At 32.2% G+C, this 21,453-nt stretch overlaps 1 protein-coding gene and 3 pseudogenes across 2 annotated transcripts; 1 reads left to right on the forward strand and 3 right to left on the reverse strand.

The window, feature by feature from the left end:
• Positions 1 to 2,200: 2,200 nt before the first annotated feature.
• Positions 2,201 to 3,231, reverse strand: LOC111297956 (cold shock protein 2 pseudogene; annotated as a pseudogene). Its single transcript, XR_016340896.1, has one exon. The product of XR_016340896.1 is annotated as a cold shock protein 2 pseudogene (transcript).
• A 5,911-nt stretch (positions 3,232 to 9,142) lies between these two features.
• Positions 9,143 to 12,033, forward strand: LOC111301628 (fluoride export protein 1-like; annotated as a pseudogene).
• A 235-nt stretch (positions 12,034 to 12,268) lies between these two features.
• LOC111301635 (flavonol synthase/flavanone 3-hydroxylase-like) lies at positions 12,269 to 14,988 on the reverse strand (annotated as a pseudogene).
• A 2,193-nt stretch (positions 14,989 to 17,181) lies between these two features.
• On the reverse strand, positions 17,182 to 19,281 carry LOC111298015 (uncharacterized). Its single transcript, XM_022892723.2, has 4 exons — positions 19,134 to 19,281; positions 17,753 to 17,856; positions 17,504 to 17,654; positions 17,182 to 17,361 (listed from the first exon to the last, which is right to left on the reverse strand). The coding sequence occupies exons 1-4, from the start codon at positions 19,150 to 19,152 to the stop codon at positions 17,324 to 17,326; spliced, it is 312 nt and encodes a 103-aa protein (XP_022748458.1). The 5' UTR covers positions 19,153 to 19,281; the 3' UTR covers positions 17,182 to 17,323.
• Between the last annotated feature and the right edge of the window lie 2,172 nt (positions 19,282 to 21,453).

Raw genomic sequence — 21,453 nt, forward strand, 5'->3', positions numbered from 1 at the left:
CTACAACTGAAGAAAACTAATAGTAGGCAGTCTGAATGACATGACAAATTGAAACTTATCAAACAGTCAGAAGGACAGAGTACTTAACACGTTCGTTTCAATATTTCTTACTTTCCCTATTTAAATGGTTTAGTTACATGATCAGCAAAACTGAATTCCTCGATTGCCTCAGAGACCATCAATAAAAGGTATCCTTTAACAAATACACTACTAATTACTGACATACATATTCAGAACAAATAAAGCAAAAGACCGAAAGAATTAAACCAAAGAAATTACCTTGAGTTTGCCAATTCTTCTAGAATAACCAAGGGAACTATAAGTTTGCACAATCTACAGACAAAACTGTTTCTCAACATCATTTTTATTTGATTGAAAAATAACTTCACACAACTATCCAAAATGGCCAAAAGCAAGGTAAACTAAACATTATGCCACTTAAGAGTGCAAAGTCTTGGTTATCAGATTTCCCCAGTACTCTTATCTTTTACAAGTTACTCATCAAATTACAAGAGCATTCCACGAAGGCTCCTTGGTGAACAACATATCAACCCTCAAAGGTAGTAAATACCAATCGTAGTTTACCACCTACAAACTTCACTACACAATGTTGTCATCAAAACAATATCTGAAACTTTATCCACCAGAGGCAACTATGATTCACTTTTATGTCTTAGTGAACTCAGTTCCAGCAGAAACCAAGTCCTTAAAGTTTTCACCAAAAGGTCCAGGGAGTAAGACTTGAAGATCAACAGAAATCAATATGGTACATTAACAAGAAACAAGAATATCAATGACCTAATAGGTTCTACAAAACTGGATTTGATCATAACTTGCAAGGACAAGATAAGTACAACTGTATGGCTGAAGCTACATGCATCTGATATAAGCATAAAAAGTTACTTTCTTTGTGTGGTCTCAATACAATATTATGCTAGAAGCAATTCTAGCATACTACAAAAGATTGGGTCTTGACCTCATTAACATGCTTACTTGTTGCATTCGAACTACGAAAAAGATGTCTCACAACGGAGAATAGCTCATAAGTTGTACAAGAGATTCTTAAATTCCAAAAAAAAAAAAAGTACTACTTTCAAAACTAATTACTTTGCAGTCTCATTTGCTAATCATTCAAATGTGGTCAATTATTAGTATTCTTCCAAGGCCAAGTAACTATTGGTCCTAATCACTAAACCACTTTCTGAACCTAAATAGAGAAAAAGACAATAAAAAGAGAAAGAAGGAAGTTCTGAAGTTGATTAGTGCATCATGGTTATAGTTATATCACTACTATGATGATACTGAGAAATTGTAGTTGAATAAGCATCAGTTGTTGTCTGTTCAAATTCACAGGGTTTAATATTACCCAACCCCTGAGATGCAATATCTATTTCCATTATGATTAATAAATAAAATTATATGTTCACTATTATAAATGCCACGTTAATACAAAAACCAAATCCATTTAATGGATGCTTCAAACAGCCCACTTCCTAGTTTTGACCCACTGACACACAAGGCAAAAAGATTCAGTATAGAACAGTTACAGTATCAGATGTATCTATTGTTTCTTTTTGTTTTGCCCCCATGAATGAAAGCATTAATCAACAGAGAAAAAACATGTTAGCAGTCCATGAAAAAGAAATAAAATTAAACATAAAAAGCAGAACCTCGAAATTAAGACCATAAAGCAGGATAAGCATTATAAGGCCAACCAAACATAGATGATTTGGTCCTAATCTTCTAAAAAAGGAAACCGATAAGTTGAGCGTTCATGTATATCTGTCAGGACTGCTTCATCAAGGCCTTTAAGATATTCATAACACCACGCAGCTAACAAGCAAGACCAACACGAAAATCTCTAGAAAGACTTAAAATTGTATTTTGCTCTCAATGTACCTTTCAATGGTATATGATTTTCCAAAACAACCAAAAAAACAATGTCCACAATATTGTTTATGTTTCAAGATAAAAAAAAAGTACGAAATGCCAATAAATTTTATCCACATACTCCAAAATCATTCATCATCTCTTTCAAAAGACAGGACCCTAGTATTAATAACTACGAACATCCCAAAGACATGTCCATCATATGTATTACTTCTGAAGCATCAAATTGAAATGGGAACTTAAAAAATAAAAAAAGTAAAAACAATCGAGTAATCAACAGAACCGAACATAACAAACAGAAAGAACATACTTTAAGGAAAGACAAACTTTTTTCCCATTCCAACTGCAAATATATAGACTATGAATTAAAGGTTAAAAGAAGAGGAATTTGGTAAGAAATAGAGAATAACAATAATAATAACACATCATATAAAATAATAAAAGCTTTTTTTTTTTACCGACGTTACCAAATCACTCAGAAACAAGTTGAAACAGAGATATCTAATCGGAAAAATTAAAGAACTTTCCGATTTCTTCTTCTTTTTCTGAAAAATCCCTTTACAACAACACCACAAATGAAACACCAATACTCCCAAAATAATGTAGCCATATAAATTTTCACTTTTGTTTTCTGAATCATTTATTAGGGCAATCCCTTGCAAAATGACCTTCTTCTCCACAATTAAAACATTTCCCACCGGCTCCTCCTCCTCGATCACTATCGCCGCCGCCGCCGCCGCTACCGTATCTACTACTTCCACCATCATCTCCACGAAAGCCACTGTATCTCGTGCTCCCAGCAACTTGATAACAATCCCTCGCCAAATGCCCCATCCTCCCACAATTATAGCAGGCGCCTCCACCTCCTCCGCCACCACCATAACTGCCTCTCCTGTAACCACCACCTGTACCTCCTCCACCAAAATATCCTCCTCTTCCACCACCACGACCACCATGGGAAGGGCGGCGAGATCGGGGGACAGGAGTTACATCAACGGCCTTAGCGCGGCCGTCTTCACCGAAATCGACGGCGAATTCGACGGATTGGTTATCGGAGAGAGTGCGAAAACCTTCGGAAAGAATAGAGGTTTGGTGGACGAAGAGATCTTCGCCGCCGTCGTCGGGAGCTATGAAACCGAAACCCTTTTGGGCATTGAACCATTTGACTGTGCCAGTGGATCTGTCGTTGCTGGTGGTCTCAGGCTCTGCCATTACCTTCGAGAAGATTCCAGAAAAGGCCCTAAAGAAAGAAAGAAGTTTCCTCCGGGGATTTTTTTTTTCTGGTCTGTTGTTTTTGGTGGTGCGCCAGGAAATTTTTGGGGCGGGCCTTTTTCTTGTTTGTTGTGGGACCGAATTGGTTTAGATCGGCGGGCAAAAAAATGGGATGAATTGGATCTGACGGTTTGGAATTTTTGGTGGTTTATCCGTTTGGCGGCGTTTGACTGCCTTCACTTAAATATAACTGGATTGGCTTCCCTTTGTTTTCTCTTTTTTTTTTTTTTTTAATTTTATTTTAGCATGTAAGTTTTGGGTTGGTGGGCTTTCGCTGGGCTATGTGAGTTGTGATTAGATCTGTCTGTGGCCTGATTACCCATCCGACGCGTGGGTCTGGTCCATTTTGCGATAAATCTTGGATAAAAATTTGAGTTTGAGTCTGAAATATTAAATTATTAATAAAAATAATTTTTAATTTAAAATATTACAATATTATAATATTAATATTTTAATAGTTTTTAATAATTTATTTTTTAAATTATGGGCGGAGTTTTCAGAAGATTGATCGGGCCTTATCTGACCCAACCTATAGAAATAGATATACTGATTAATTGGTTTAGGCTTGGGATCCTTTTTTTTTTTATTCACAAGTATTGTCCATGGTAAGAGGGATAAGGTCTTGGTTTCCACCTCTATGTCCTCTAAGGTTTCCTTAGTCACTAAGGGAAAAGGCTGAGGTTAATTTCAGATTCAGTTTCAAAACGTGATGAAAATTTTTTTACTCACCTGAAGCATTAAAAATGAACAAGCGAAAAAAAATTTTTTTTTTTTGAGTTTATACACGCATTACTTTCAAGAGCTGACAGATGGTTTAAACTTTGAAGTCATAATTTCCCTTGAGTGATTGTAGCGTTTGGTGGCCAATTTGTGGATTCCAACCTGAAAATATACTATTGTTTTAGCTTAACCTTTCCTCCATTACGAATCTTGGACTTTTGATTCATCTTGTTCTATAATGTTTGATGTTATGTTGCTTCGATTAATATAGTAATAAATGGTTTTTTTCTTAAAAAAAAAATCACTATGTTTGTATTTTTATTTTAAAAAAATAAAATTAAATCCTTAAAATAAAAACCCTAGAACCATCACGTCAAGACATGAATCATGAGTCATGAGAAATAAACCCAAATAATAGTCACAATAACATTAAAAATTTAAAATTACGACAATGAAGACGAATTTACTTTATTTTACAACCGCTTAACGTAGAGATTTATTAATGTTCTTGCTGTTTCACGTGGCTGTGGGTCTTGGGTGTGAAGAACAGTTATTTGCTTTTCAAGGAAGAATCCATTCATCTAACCTTAAACGGATCAAAGACAGAGGGCAAGTTAAACACAAAACACATCAAAGCCTAGTGGCTAACACCCCAACTTTCCATCTTCTCTTCCTATAATATTTGTATACAAAGTCTCTGTTTCTTCAGTGTCTGAAACCAAATCACGTCAGCCATTGACATCCTCCTTCATTTCAGTTTAACTCTTAACCCTCAAACCCTTCCTACCATTGAAACATCCAAATCTTATCACCATTAAAAGCCACATCCTGGGTTTTTTTTTGAAGCCTTTCACTCTCCATTACTCAACAACAACTCTTTTTTTCTGGGCTCCTTGTTTCCTAACGTATTTGTTTGGCTTTGAATCCTCTCTTGTTCGTGTTTTCTGCTGTAAAAACTTCAACTATCTCCTCTACTACTAGCATTTTAATAAGGCGTTATATTAAATTAAATACGCAGTAAAGTTAGCTTTAGCTGTGATTTGATTTGACCGTTTTTTTTTCTTCTTCTTGTTTCGTACCTTTACTTTATATACTATCAGCTTTTGTTAATGTAGTTGCTCTTTTGTTAATCCTTGCTTTTATTTCTATTATTAAGTTGAATTATGTATACTATACTTATTATCTTATTGCAAAAAGAAACTGGAAAAGTTCCACCTTTTCAAGATTTTTTTTTCTCCTGTAAAGATTTAATATTTTAGGTATTTCATATTAAATCTAATTAGATTAAAGTTAGACTTAATAATTTTAGACATAAAATGATGATGTAATGTAAAAATAATAAAAAAAATAAAGTGATTATTAAAATTGATAAAAATAATATATAAATTTAAAAAAATAAAAAATATATTTTATATTAGATATGTCAACATGCATTATAATATGATAATTTTGTGTTTAATACAAAACAGATATTACATTAATAGGGTCGGATGTAATTTAAAGATGGGTTTACAGTGTTTATCTTAAAGCAACTTTCATTCTTTTTGGTTTGTTCTTTTAGTGGAGGACACATCTTTAAAACTATTGAAAAGAATGTTGATTTCTGGATATTGAGATTGTTCCCAATTAAAGTTCAAAGTTTCTTGTTGAATACAACGTAATTTAATTACTCTTTCATCAAACGTGGGATCTACATCCACTTGAATGTATTGGGAGATTATTGCCTTGGAGAAGAATCATGGGTTGATTGTTTTGTCTTTTTATGTTTCCCATCGTAAGCATTTCACTTATTGGAAGCTTCACTTTTTCTTTGATTGATGTTAATAAGGGCTAAAAAAGTTCTTTTATTCTATTTACTTTGTTTATGGTTGCTTACCCTCTTCAGTTGATAAGGATGATCAAAATTTAAATTTTACTAGTTGATATATTTGTTTAAAATATACTAGGCAATTTATATATATGTATTGTGTTTTATTTTGTATCAATTGCATGAAAAATATAAAAAATATTGTATTATAATTCATATTAATATATTAAATATGATTTTTTTTTTATTTTTGCTAATCCATATATAATGTTTTTAAAATTTTAAATCGTATCGCTTTTATAGTTTTTTTATCGTTTACGTATTATCATATCATATTTAAAATTTTTGTATCAATATTCTTAAATTCCACAAATAAATGAAAGGAAAGGAAAATAATAGTTGTTAGAAGGGTTTCTGTAATGTCTGAGAAATTTGCAGCTTCATTAAATCCATATGCAAGGGAAATCTATTTCTTTGTTGCTCATTGGAATAATGCAATTGAATAGATAAATACCCTTGTTGTGCCACATTTGATTGGTCCTTTCTAACCTTTTTGTTCTAACAAATTGTCTAAGCTTGCATATGCCGGTTTCAGCATCATAAATACCCTTGTAGTTCCATATTTGATCAGTCCTTTCTAACAAATTGTCTAAGCTTGCATATGCCAGTTTCAGCATCAGGTTCATTTTCATGTGACAGATACTACTCCTAGATATTGTTTTGTTCTCAGTTCTGTTTGAGTGGCTTTGTTTAAGTGCTACTGCATATTCCAGCTACATCAATCTCAAAAGCCATTCCTATTCACTATTTGAAGTATTTAGAAGAGCACGTCCCATTTCATGATTTTATTTATATAGTTTTTTTTTTTTAAAATTTTATCTCTCAAACGCATGTTTCAATGCTGACAATTGCAGTTATATTACCAAAAATTTACTTGCGACAGAATTTTTTGTCGATAATTATCAATGTATTGTCAATGGATAATCGATAAAATTTTGCTTTTTGACTGGTCTATTAATGTGCTTCCAAAAGTTTTTATCAACTAGAAATATTATACTTGCTTGAGCTTTCCAAATTCTTATAGAAAGGTGAAAAAACTTATGATTTTCAGCCATTAATTTGTTTTTACATAAAACTTTTGGGATAACAACTTTTTTCAATTATCATTAAGTTTCTAGTTCATTTATTGTTTTAATGTTACTTGAGTTCTGATTTTTTAATCTTCTCTTATATATTTGTGCCATGCATCTGATTTAAGCTCAAAGCTGATTACTCTTTGTCAGTTATATACCAATTATAGTTTACTTTCAATTACCCAAGAATATAGTACTTTGTTTGACCCTTCAGCAGGAGGGTGACCTGAGCCTGTGAGTGGAGCTTTTCAGCTGTGTAGTACACTGAGAATTATAATTGCATCTCCAATCTCCAATCTGCTATAGATGTAATGCTAGAATTTAACAAATTGGATTCAGCAGGAAGATTGGCCCTAGGAACTTTTTTTTTTCACTCCACTATATTGTTTTTCATAGATTTATTGCAGGCACTAGAATAACAGGACGGCTTTTTGCCGGTGAGAACTTTAAAACTTCATTGATTTTATCTAAGTGTGTTGGTAGATGTCTTTGACTTGCTTAATATGAGCTTGCTCTGTACTAATAAGAAATACGAATGGGTTTCTTGTTCCCCTCACCACCCCATATTAAGGTTGTATTTGTATTCCTACTCTTTGCTTTTACTTGAAGCTTCGGTGTTATACCGAGATTCTTTATCTAGAATTGTTCATCCTTGGCTTGTTTTAAGAATATACAATTGACGTCGTCTTTCAGTGAATCTTATTAGAAACAATTAGTATTTAGATTCAATTTGAATAAAATATTTGGGCAATATTCAATTAGTATCTTTAGCTTGTTCTGAATTAACATATATTTTGTCAATTTAATTTAGATTCTAGCTCCTTTGATTTTATTTTGTAGGTATTTTTTTTATTGTGCATTGTAAGTGTCACGGATATAAGGAAGAGTCCTGAATTCCACATCGAACATAATAAGAGGGTCACTGGGGTATATAAGGTTCACACCACTTTCGTCTTATGAGACGTCTTTTGTAGGATAAAACCGTGAGGCCAGGGGGTCAGAGCGGACAATATCTCACAAAGGTGTGAACTATAACAGGAAGGTTGATCGGGGACGCCGGAAGGGTGAATGTCCGGGTCCCGAAGCCGTGCGGGTTCGGAGCTTAAGTCTCGACCCGTGACAAGTGGTATCAGAGCCAGCCATAAACCGTTCGATCCACGCCAAGCACCTCGAGGGAGGTAGGCAAAGTGACCAGTCTCCGTGACGAGGGCGTCACGAGGTTGGATGCGGGAGAATGTCACTTTAACTTCCTGTTCCAATTGCAATAGATCATCAGTAAAATTGGAAGGTAGTTGTAGAGAAGATTTAGAGGGCGTCACGAGGTTGGATGCGGGAGAATGTCACGAATCTAAAGAAGAGTCCTGAATCTCACATCGAATATAATAGGAGGGTCACTGGGATATATAAGGGTTCACACTACCTCCGCCTTGTGCTTTTTGTAGGATAAAACCGTGAGGTCAGGGGGCCAGAGCGAACAATACCTCATAAGGGTGTGAACCGTGGCAGGAAGACTGATCTGGGACGCCGGAAGGGTGAATGCCCGGTCCCGAAGCCACGTGGGTTCGGGACTTAAGTCTCGACCTATGACATAAGTATTTGCTTACTTGATTTGCATGTTTACTAAATATTTATACATAATTTGTATATGTATTTTTTTTGTATTTTTAATTAATTATAATTCGTAAATAATTTTGTAAAACATTATTATTTTTTATAAATAAAATGTAATGTTTTATTTATTTATTTATTTATATTTTAATATTTATATAATTGTTTTAAAAATAAATGTAATAAAAATTAAAATAAAAAGATAAAAATTATAAACAAAATATAAGTAAAAACAATTAAAAAAATTATCAATGGAAATATTAATTATTACCGACTGAATTTTAATGATTATTGGCAGAATTTTATTTTCAAAATTGAATAAATATTATTAAAATAATATACGACGTTTCCTTCGGTAAATTAAGAATGAAATTTTACAATATCCGCAGAATTATTTTACCCAAAATAAAATAGTACCAACAAAATTCATGTCGGCAATATTTCATTTTCTGGTAGTGGCATTGGCTTTTTGTTACGAGAATTTGTGTAAGAGGAATCACTTGTTATATGTATGGACTTTAGTGTAACAAAGTACTTGGCAATATTTTATTGATGCTGCGAGTATAATTAACCCAATGATCACCATCTCAAGAGCTGTACCACTACGGTTTCATGTTTTCTTGGTTTATGAATAAAACATCACAAGTTTGCTGTTACTTCTATTGAAGCTTTATGAATAAGAATGAAATCTGATGTTTCTGACAGGAGGCTTATGGATCATGGTACTAATTATAACTCTGAACCAACGCAAACTGGATCATTTAGTAGGACAAGCAGCCCTGGAACTACATTAAGGAAGCATTCTTTTAGCATATCAAGTTTCTTATCTTTTCAAATTGATGATGACATTCATAGCGAGACTGTTTCCGAGGCAGGAGATATTGGTGATCGGGCTCTTCAGAGCAATACGCACAGTGTGAGAAATAGTGTCCGCTTGTCTATTGATAGTGCAACGGAAAGTGGGGCAGTTATTCGTACAGCAGAATTGAATACAATCTCTCTCGTGTCACCCTTGCCAGAGGATATCATATCTTCCCTTCCAGTAGGTCCACTAAAGTGCTCTGGGGACAAAAACCAAGTGAGCTTTCAGTTAATTTGTTTCTGCTTGGTGTAATATTGTCAATGATAGTATGCATATCAAACTTCACTTAGGCTCTGATAATGAAAGTAAATCACGTGCTTCATGATTCCTTGCCAGGAAAAACAAGGACTGCCATTCTCAGTGGAGTATATATCGAGTCTTATCCATTTAGCTGTTTTTGGAATTCTTGGGGTAATATCTTCTCGACCTTCAATTCTTGAGTTTTGACTAGATTGGTGACAGGAAATTATTAAGTTCGATAGAATTTCTTCTAAAATTTCTCTTTATTTCTCATTTATTGAATAGAGTGTGATCTTCAAGATTTTGATATTTGATTGTCAGCCATATCAGCAAATGGCTGAATTAGTATACTGTCAATATTGATCTTCAGCAATATAACCAGCAAAAATGAATAGAGTTAATTTGGTTTGGATAGTGCTCTACATTTTGATTTTTTTTTCTATTCTTTTTGTTGATAATTAGTAAAAAGAGGTTGAGTTGCCTTTCATTGGTAAATCAACAGTCTTCATAGTAGCTTTGTGATTGGAATTTAGCATGACAGGATTTGTTCTTGTAGCAATCTTTTTGTGTGTCAGCATTATGTATTATTCATTGGTAATGCTTGGTTTTCACTAATGGAGGCACTGAGGGTTAAAAAAAATGGCACTGAGGGTTAAAACAAATGGCCAAACGGGAAAACTAATAGCAGACATTGCTTTATTGTACTAGTGAGGGTTAGCATTTGAGGTTTTAGCCCTTTGTTTAGCATGCACAGAGCCACTTTTGTCATTCCTTGCTTCCAAATTTCTGATATTGTGATCTCAAATTTTTTTATAGGAAACATATTGTTTTAGTAGCAAGTTGTAACTTTTGAGATACAAAACAAAAGGAAGAACATGTTTTATTGGCAAAAGTTTGACTTTTGATTGTTTTGCAGGTTCTTACAAGATATTTGCTGGAAAGCCTTTTTGGACCTAGTATTGCGAGTGTGACCAGCAACCAGACCATTGTGTACCCCAACCTTCCTTCTAATATGGTCTCTCTCTCTGTGACACGCACACACACGCATACGCAAACTGTTTGTAATGAGTGCCAATTCACAGGTATACGGTGCACACACACACTGACACACCCACTGACACACCCATGCTTGCAAACATACATTCATTAGTGAGCGCTCATACACAATGGAAAAGGCTTGGGCTCTATTGCAACGCCACAATATTTTGACTTGGTGTGTCTAATGCTAATTGTGCAGTTTGTGGTCTGTAATCTTTGTAATGATATATTGCTGATATGTTGGACTAGGAGGTACTCTTATGAATGCTGCTATGAGACAGGACATGCTGCTCAAAGCACTTAATCTCAATCCATAGATTCTGGATATTTAATGAGTTATCTAAAATTATTTAAGGTAAACCAAGGCAGTTACAGTGGTGGACAACTGCTTCGAATCTCTGGTTAGGAAAATGTATTTTTGGGTTAGATTGGACGCCTGGCGTTTGGTTTTTGCTCTCCCAAATACTGTCATTTTCTTTGGATTTCTCTTTGTTTCACCTCCTATGAATATCTTCCAGAGGTTTTTCTTTTTTTTTTTTTTTTTAATTATTTCCTCTTGCAAACTTAGTTACATACATACATATTCTTACAGGTTGGTTCTTTCTTGATGGGGTGGTGGGGTGTTGTTTTTAAAGGAGACATATCTCAGGTATCTGATATTTTGGCAATTGGATTGACTACTGGCTATTTGGGAAGCCTCATGACTTTCAGTGGTTGGAATCAGAAAATGCTTGATCTCAGTATAAATGGCCATTCGGTGCAAGCTGTACTTGGGTTTCTCACAGGTAATGTGCTAAATGTTGCTCATGCTTAGCAAGTGTTTTTTGTTTGCCTATTCAAAACTAATTATGAAAAAGAAGTCTTTCATCTTGACTCAAACCATCCAGAAAAATTGATTTTTTTTTCTTTTTCAGGCTTGTTTCTTGTGACATATTCCATCATTTTCGGGATTGAGACAGCGAAGGGTTTCAGGTGGATTCTCAAGAATCTGAATACAAGCGCAAAAAAGGAAGTCCCTAGCACTTATTGTAAATGGAGGCTTAACAGCTACAAACGTCATTTGGCAGCAATGGTGGTATTATTGTTAATTCTAGGTGTTTTATTGAGCCTGAGTGGAGCACTGCTTAAGAAGGAATTTGGCAGAGGTAGCAGTGGAGCTCAGCTGTGGTTGGCTTGCTTAGTTGCACCTCCGGAGTGTGGATCAGGTGGTTCTTAGCTCGACTTAATGGATGTGCGCTCAGAAGAACTTCAGCACTGCTGGAACAGGGATACGGTTAGGATTTCTGGGTTGTCTGAGCACAGTTTCTACTTTCATTGCTGAATTCAATGCAATGAGAGAAAGCAAGCACCCTTGGAGAGCTTATGTTTATGCCTTAATTACCATGGGAATTTCATTTGGTTTGGGAATTCTGATATACAATGTAGTGTACCGATTTGGTCAAAAGCATTTACATAGAATTTGAGGCCAGCCAGCTATCAGTGTTTCTATTTTCATGGCCTGATTAGAATTAAGAGTCTTGGATGTGAAAGAAATATATGAAAAAATATATAACACTACAATAATTACTTTGGGGTTTAGACCTAGAGTGAAATTTCAACATAGAAAACTCAATACAGACACGTTGATTAATTTCCTTGATACTGCAATTGTTTTCCTGCAATGCATTGGAAGCTTAAGCTGCATTTTTTTTTGTTTGTTTACTGGGGGATCTTATTGAGCTTGCAGTAACAATATTGACTGTTCTTTTCGGTTTTGAATTTGGGTGGATTAGCTTCATTGATGAGCTTAGGGTGAGGCCCTACTTCCAAGTCTGGTGGTGGCTCCAAGATCACTGGCCATGACATTTTTGTCTGCTATTTATTCACTATGCTTCTGTGAAGCATACTCTTGTACTTCCCATTGCTCACTATCTACCCAAAAAATATCTAATTTGAGGAATAATTTTGAAGATTTTCCCAAGAATGACATACTACTTTTAATAAAGATAAAATATTTTTCTTAATATTTATAAAAAATCAAAATTGATTAATTTGAAACGAAGAGAAGAGTGACAGCATTTGATTTTTTCGATGATACATAGTATTATAAATTTTTAAAATCTGATTTGAATTTGAATCGATTTTTATTTATAATCGATCTTATCTGAATCAAATTTTATCGGTTCGATTTTACAATTTTATAATTTTGATTTTTTTTGTTTTATATATTATTTTAATATATTTAAATAAATTTATATATAAAATAATTATTTTTATATTATAAAATTTTAAAATATATAAAAAAATTAATAAAAATATATAATTTGATTCCATTCCTTTTTTTCAATTTTTTATATCCCAATCCAAAATCTGATTCGAATTTAATATATACATTTAATATTCAAATTTAATATGAACTTAATAAAAAAAACTAATCTACATTGAATACTACGATTTTAAATTAATTTAAAATTTTTTTTTAATTTTTTTCTCATCCCTAAAAGAAATTATAATTAATTAATTGTTATAATTATATAAAAGTATTTATAGATAGACGAGATAAATTAATTTATGATTGAGTGGAAGGTTTGATATATATATATATATATATATATATATATATATATATGTCCTTCCTATCTCCTATCACCTTTCAGCCTAATTATCTATATAAACTGATTGAACAATGAAAATTTAATTTTTGCACTAACAAAATTCATGATATCAATAGATTTGGATAATTCTGACATTAGGCTGATTTGTGACTTGGTCTTTTCTTATATGAGGATTTTTTTTTTTTTTTTTAAGTACAACAACAATGCTAAACTAAATCTAAATATACTTGATCCAATTTAGGCTTTTGCTAGGTAACAAAAATGAAGTTGATGCATTTTTTTTTTTATATATATATACAAATATATTACAATCGAAAGATTAAAAAAAATTATAGGTATTAAAATTTAAACTCTAAATTTATATATTACTTTTTAGGAGCTATTATAAAAAATTAATGTATTATTTAAGGTAAAGATACACTTACATTTAAGTTAGAATAGCTTTAGTACATGTCTTTGCTAAATTAATAAAGCACATGAATGATAAGCAAGAAAGTAAATTTTATATTATTTAGGTTCCCAGAAAATATCATAATTGTTATAAATTAATTTGAAGATCTCATATTTAAATCATGAAAAAGGAAAGTGTGAGATTATTTATGAGATAAGAAATTTTTATTTTCTTTATATACATAAGGTTCGGTGAATCTCCATAAAACAGAAAATATATATATATATATATATATATATATTGTTTGCAGTCACACCATTTATAAGTAATAAAAAAGAAGAAAATATTTTTTAAATATATTAAAAAAAAACAATGCTACGTACACATATTATTATATTAATTTTACACATACTACAACAAACTTATTAGTTTCCTTAAAGAATTTTTTTTGAAATTGTATTCGAATGATGAAATTAGGGCATTATAATAAATAATTAAGTCAAATATTTAATATTGGTGCATAAGGTAAATATGATTGAGCTACAAATTAAGTTGAAAATCAGTGAACATACCTCCACCTGATCACCGATGTGAATAATGAGGGCATTAGGGATGTATTTGACATCATACCAATGATCATCTCTACAAGCTTGGAGGCCCTGCACATCATTGGGCACCAGTATGGTGATGGAGCACATATCGGTGTAAGCCGGCACGCCGAGAGCCAGGTCAGGCCAGGGCACGGCGGATAGTAGTTGATCTTGAGAAGGTAGACCAAGTTTTCACCGCCCACAGCCTCCTTCATCTCATGCCCTTCCAGCCCCAAACCTAGTGAAAGGCATCTAAACAGCTTGTCTACTACCCCATGCATGTAAATCTTGAATAAATCATTTTTTTTTTGAAGAAATTTGAGTAAATCTTTATACATGCATGCAAACATATATGTGAAGGAAAATGATGATTTTAAACCTGTAAGAAAATAGGTTTTTAGGCCTAAACTGATAGTTAATTTCAGAAGGAGGCCATATCTTATGGAAAAGATGATCAACCCAAGCTTTCTTCCCTTCAACTTTCTCTTTGAAGCTTTGTTCCATAGCCTTTAATGCTTTGAGATCCATGAGGCTTGGCATAAACTTCCTTTTCTTCTTGTGGGAGCTCGAAGAAAGCCTTGCCAACCTCTTGCAGTTTCCTTATGGTCTCGTGATCAGAAATGCCATAGTTCAAAACCTGGAACATGCCCAATTTCGGCTCGCATCCACGACTGTTTGTACCACTTCATTTTCATCAGGGTTGCTGAGATTGATGTCCGGAACCTCGAGCACGGTCCCCTGAATCGTTGTCAGCCCTGGCTGCTCACTTGTTGTCTGAATGAACTCTTCCGGGATTGTTTCTTTGGACAAATTAGCAATGTTTTATACTCTCTCCACCTCCATTAATTTCTCCCCAGCACCCTTGGTTCAATTTTTTCCTAGATGTTTTAAAACAGCTTCACACAATTTGCAACGGTTTCGCCATTATATATATATAGGTCATAAATACATGCAGCAGTGGCTTCAAGTAATTTGATTCGTCCACAACAGAGAACCGGTCGATACTTTCATGCTCTTTATTGGAGTGACGTGATCCACGCCCAAGGATAGGGTCGCCTTTCATTTGTTTAATATATAGAAATTGCCTTTCATTTAATACAATAAGCACATTAAATGCAAATGCAATAGTAAAATAATTTTTTGCTTTAAATAAATTTTTTAAAAAATAAATAATTAAAATTTAAGAATAATTAAAGTGTACGTTGTTGTTTTGTCTTGTAAGTTTCGTGGAGTTCTGACTGTTCTGTAAATTCAATTCAATAAAATGAAAGTTTATCTTTTGGCAAAAAAAAAAAAGTGTGTAGGTGGATTGGTCCCCTTGAATTGAAACTTTGGCTTGATCTGTCCTTGAGAGCGACAACAAAAGGGGAAGTAGTGGTCTTGGGAGCAACATGATGAAAGGTTGGGGTCACGGCCATCGCAGTCTTGAATTATTAGTGCTTTCATTCACTCATGAATTCTTTCTTGCTAGCAGGGACGGATCTGCATAATAAGAAATTGCATTAGTTATGCTAATTTGGTAAGAATAATACATTAAGTAAATTTATTTAAATACTAATTTAATTAATTTTAACTAAACATCTTAATTAGATCTTTGTTAAAAAAAAACCATACGTTGCAAGTCATGTGACTAACCAAAATCCAACTAAAATTTCAATGAACTTTTCAGAAGTTATGTTGTTGATTGTTGTGTTCATTGTTCAACTTCGCAAGCACAAAAAATAATGTTTCCATCTTATGCCTCATTATTAAATTTTTTTTTAATGTTTTTTTATTCTTGTTTTAATCTTCAGTAGAATTTGGCTCTCGTTACGTCGGATAGATATTTGTTGTCAATTTTTTTTTTTTACTTTTAATATAATTATTATAATTTTAACATAAAAATAATAGCAAAATTAATACACACAAAATATTATAAAATAATTTCAACTTTTTTATGTATTTTATATTTTTAAGATTTTATTTATTATAAACCATAAATGAAATTTTTTATATTTAGATCTTGCTTTTTCTTAGCAATCAATTGGTAGTTCGAGTGATTATTTGTGATAATTAATTTAATAGTGATTATGGATTATTGATATTTTATAATTGTTTCATGAAAATATTTATTTAGAAAAATTAAAGAAAAAAATTAAAAATTAAAATTAAAAAATCGGTCCGTTTTGACAGTTCCTTCACCAATTTTCTTTAATTTAATCAAAATATAAAGGAAAAAGAGAGAGAAGTGACGCCAAATTATGTATATTTTATTCAGAAAAAAATGACGGAAAGAAATTATAAAAGGGTGAGAGTTTTTTTTTAATGATAAAAGGGTGATGGTTAATTGAAAATGAAGACGGAATTTGAGTTTGGATTAGGCCTGCATAATTAACCCAGGCTCACATCTTGTCAATTGTATTAAGATTGGGTCCTTTCTCCTGTTTGCTCGATTAAATGACAGTTGACATAAGATAGAGCCATGAGCTGTCCAAATTCTTGGATGAAAAATAATTGGGATAAAAATTATTCTAGGTTATTGATTTAAAAATCTATTTCTGTTAACATTCAAGAATAGAATTGGTATTTAATGACTAAAATTGTCACCTTACATCAATTTTTTTTGTTCAAGATAAGATTAACTGCAGCAAAGATTTATATTGAATTTAAAATGTATCCCCCTAAGGAGAACCACTCATAAATTCTTTTTTTTTTTTTCCAGCCTGTTGTCCCTAAGAAATATGAGCATGAACTGGATTAATTTGTATCCGTTGTCACAATCAAAACTCATGGCCGCCATTCATTTAAGAAATGACGGACAGTCATCAAAGGATTTTCCTGTTTTAATTTATAATCATAGAAGCATGCATTTGTAAATTCCCAACAATCTAAACCTAATAATAGATATTTGACATCCCAAATGAATCTTTTCAAAACATAGTTTACCCACAGAGAAAACTAATGAATCATGTTCATTGAGAAAACCAAATCGACCAGTTTTAGAGAGACAGCTATCAGCCCACCACGTAGCAACATATATTGGTGAAAGTTTAAGACTACACAAAAGCATTGTTGGTTTATAGAGGTTTAAAGTTCTCTGTTTCACAGGAAATCCACTGACATTAACAACTTAAAAAGTTCTTACACAGATTAAGACGATTTCAGATATAACAGTCAATGCACAACAAATATGCTGCACTTAGCCACCACAGCAAGAGCCGCAGGCAGGAAGGGAACCTGAAATACAGCACCGGGAAAATAAAAAAAAAAACTCTTTTAGTGGACAAATTAATGGGGTAAAGAGGAGCATGCCCAGGTGACAAACAGCAGATAGTCTAAGTTTCCTAGCAGGGGAAAACAAAGAAGGCAAAGCACATACTATGGTCGATTCCTCGAACATTGTCTAGTCCACGAGGTGGTCGGCGTGGGCCACCACCACCACCATATGGTCCATTTCCAGGTCCTCCTGGACCACCATCCCATTTCTTGCTTGAACCAGAGCCTTTACTGTAGGTATCCGACTTTTCCATCTGATGCACATATAACATTCAAGTTTCCATTTTATTGATGCAGATTAACAAAAAAAAATCACACATTGACCAAGGACAAAGGAAAATGAAAATCCTACCGACAACATGGTTGAAAAAAACACTCCTATGAAATTGACAATAGCCCAGAAGAAATCAATGATGGTTCTTAGTCGCCATATTGACCGCTTTGATTTAACAACACCTGAACAACCACACATGATCAAATGTTTTATATAATATGAAGAGAGGGGAAGCCTCCATCGTATTTTGCAATATGCCAAAGGGATGAAACAAGCCAATTTTGCAATCACCAAGGCAATATTCCATAGCTTGTATCCAAATAATTGATGCAGCCGAGAATGCTATGCTATGATTGTCAGCCATAAACTCTATGCAAAGATTTTAAGAATATAACTAATAGTTTTCACAATCAATCAAGCCAGGACAGATAATCAAATAAAACTACATCCTATTTCAAATTTTCAGCACACAAACACACACACACACACACACACACACACGCATGCGCTCTCTAAGACTGCATGTGGAATGGTGGAATAACATAAAGAACCTGTTTTGAATTCATAATAGCATTAGGAATTAGGAAACAACTGTCTTCAAGTATCACATCTTTAGCCAGTATCATCCACTAGAGGCAATAAATCACACAAACTGTAGAGACGCTAGTGAAATGGGTTCTACAAGATATTTAAAAAAAAAAAATGAATCTTCTTAAGGAAAAAAGGGTAGAAATTTCAAAGAGAAGAGTTTTAAAGAACCATGGAAATTTTGGGGATGACCTGTGTTAATTCAGATAAAAGCACCCATAAACATTGTCATGAGTGTATTGAGTCATTTGGTTAAAAATCTATGTTTAGAGTTCAACTGGACTGCAATCACAAATTCAAATGGATTCCAAATTTCTCATTGAAACTGATTTTAAATGTTACCAGAAAAAGGGTGGAAAGGGGGCCCATTTCACCATAGTTTCCCAAACCACAATTCCGGAACCATACCATAATGCAAAACTAGGCCCAAGACTAGCTAAAAACTATGCTTCAGCTGTTTAATAGCAGCATAATGAGAATAACTCAGTCAAATTCATATATTAAAACGTTCCACAAATTCAAGGTTGTTCTAAACTTGAACAATTCCCATCAAAATTCATAATTGCATTACAGACTAAAAACTCAATGTGCATCAAATCACAAGAAATCGCGATCCACAATCATCTAATCGATAACATAAATATGAAAAATTCATTCCTTTTCTTTTTCCATAACTAATTAGGGTTCTCACAAAATCAAATCTCAATACCGAAAAAGAAAACCTTATAAATCATAAGAAAAACAGTAATAATTGGCAACAGATTTCGAATAAACAAAAGATTTCATAACAGGAACCCTAAATTAAACGATTATGAAACCAAAAAAAAAAAAGGAAAAGGAAAATTGAGAAAAGGAGAGAAAGGATCCAAACCTCGCTCCACGTAAGCCATGAGAAAAATCCCAGGGTCTTGTTTTCCAAAAAGAAGGAAAATTATAGGGACAACTGCGTTTTCCTAATCGCCGTTTTTTAAACGTTTCGCTGACTTTTGACCTTCAGTTCAACGACTTAATTTTGATTGGCTTGCCAATGTATTCTGTACACGTGTCTTACTGCGATTCGATTTGTTTAAGCAATAATCGTACCTGCATTCTGCCGCTGTGAGGATAAAAAAGAAATGTTTTTTTATTTTTAAAATTTTCATCACAATATTTGGTTATGATTCGAGTAAAATGAAAGGAATTAGTAGTATGGTTTTTACTCGTTGAGTATTCATCATTGATAAATATGATTTTTTTTTTATAAGGGAAAATGAAAAGGTTTTTTTTTAAATAATGCACGTAAAATTTATATCATAAAAAATAAAATATGTATTTGACAGATAATATTAATTAAATTTATTAATGAATCGGACCACTCATCAGATATATCAGTGAAGTCCAAGTTACTATTTTATTAATAATAAAATATTTTATTTAAATTTATTGCTAAAATTATTAAAATAGTTGTTAATAATTTAAAAATCATTTTATTTTTTAATATATAAAAAGAAAGTACATGGACCAGCCCTATGGTGACGGATTTGATTACATAAAAAGTTGGAGGACCTGGCCCATGAACACTTATCATCATCAGTCCATCTAACAGCCATGTTAGCTCATAGAATCGTTCAAAAGAATGATTTCTAGAAACTCTTCTGCCATCTGCCAAAAATCGATTAATAAATATTTGCAACTCATTCAAGTGATCATCCAAGAAATATCTTCCATACTTTAGCAATCCCTCCACATTTACACATTTACGCATTACACTGAGCGAGAAGTTTGAGTATAATATTGGATTCTAATCTGTTCAAACTTGATTATTAAAAGTTAAACCTATGACACTCATGATATGTACTACAAGAAGCTATAATTTTGGATAAAAAAAATTATAATTGATAGGTTTCGAATTTATATCTGTTACATAGATTTCGAAGTTGTAATTTTGGATAAAAAATATAAATCAATTTAATTAAATGTATGCTTGTCAGAGTAAAAGAGTAAAAAGATGAATACGAGATGGTTAAAGAAATGAAAAAAAAAAATTTTTTGAGTTTGTTCAATAAAAAAGAAAAGTAAGCAAAAAGAAAATAAAAGATTATTATTTTACACATTTATTTATAATTATAAATTATTTCAAATTAAGAGAAAAAAGATGAGAGAGGTGTAAGTAAATGTTATATACAAATTTACCCATAATTTTTAGATTTTTTATCTTAATTTAAAACAATTATAATGATAAAATTATATATTTTTTATTTTTAAATTCTACCAAATAATGGATAAAAAATTTTCTTTTTAATTTTTTAATTTTTTCCTTTAATTTTTTTTTTATTTTTTATCCATCATATCAAGTAAAGTCTAAGTACGAATTTATTAATCCTTTAATATTTTAATTTTAAAAATAACTTTTAAAGTTATTATATTACTGACTTTTTTTATTAGAGTTTACCAATATAAAAAATGATGTTGATTTTTGGACTCAATGATATATTTGATGTATAAGATAATAGTAGAATGGTATATATGATCTGATGATAATTATTTTATATTATTTTAATTTATATTTTAAAAAAATATAAAATTTTAAAAAAGATTAATTATTCTTTTGACATAACATGATTCTATCATCTTTAAATGAAGATGATTATTTTTAATCTTTAAAATTAAATTTACATATATAATTATATTAATAATTTAAATTCTAACTTTAAAAAATTTAATTTTAACAAATAAATAAATTATTCTATTCTAAACATTACATACATCAAATAAAAAATAAAATAATATTATTTAATTTTATTTTATTTATAATATTATATTATATTATATTATTTTATTTTATTATAATTTTATATAGCAAACATTCTTTCTTGCGATAACAACTGCATGGTCTTTAAGTTTTGGTCGGGCAAAGGCATGTCATGGGCTTTAATGCCCTAGATAAATAGTCACCTACCAAACCTTCCGTCCCAACTCCGAGTCTCCTTTTGGTTTGGTTTATCAACAACTAGTTTTCTCTGTATGACTTCTAGGACCAATTTCCTGCCCCTTGGTATGTGACTTGTTGAAAATATTTCCAAAATGTAGTTTCCAGGCATTGAGTATGTCATTTTCCATGACAAAATTAGGCCAATAATAAACCCCTCATCAACTGGAACCAAACATACTTCAATATCGTCATTATCAGTTCTGCCATTGTTCAAATTCAA

This window comes from Durio zibethinus, chromosome 3 (assembly GCF_047325235.1).
Source record: "Durio zibethinus cultivar Kanyao isolate XHJ-2024 chromosome 3, ASM4732523v1, whole genome shotgun sequence".
Lineage (NCBI taxonomy): Eukaryota > Viridiplantae > Streptophyta > Magnoliopsida > Malvales > Malvaceae > Durio > Durio zibethinus.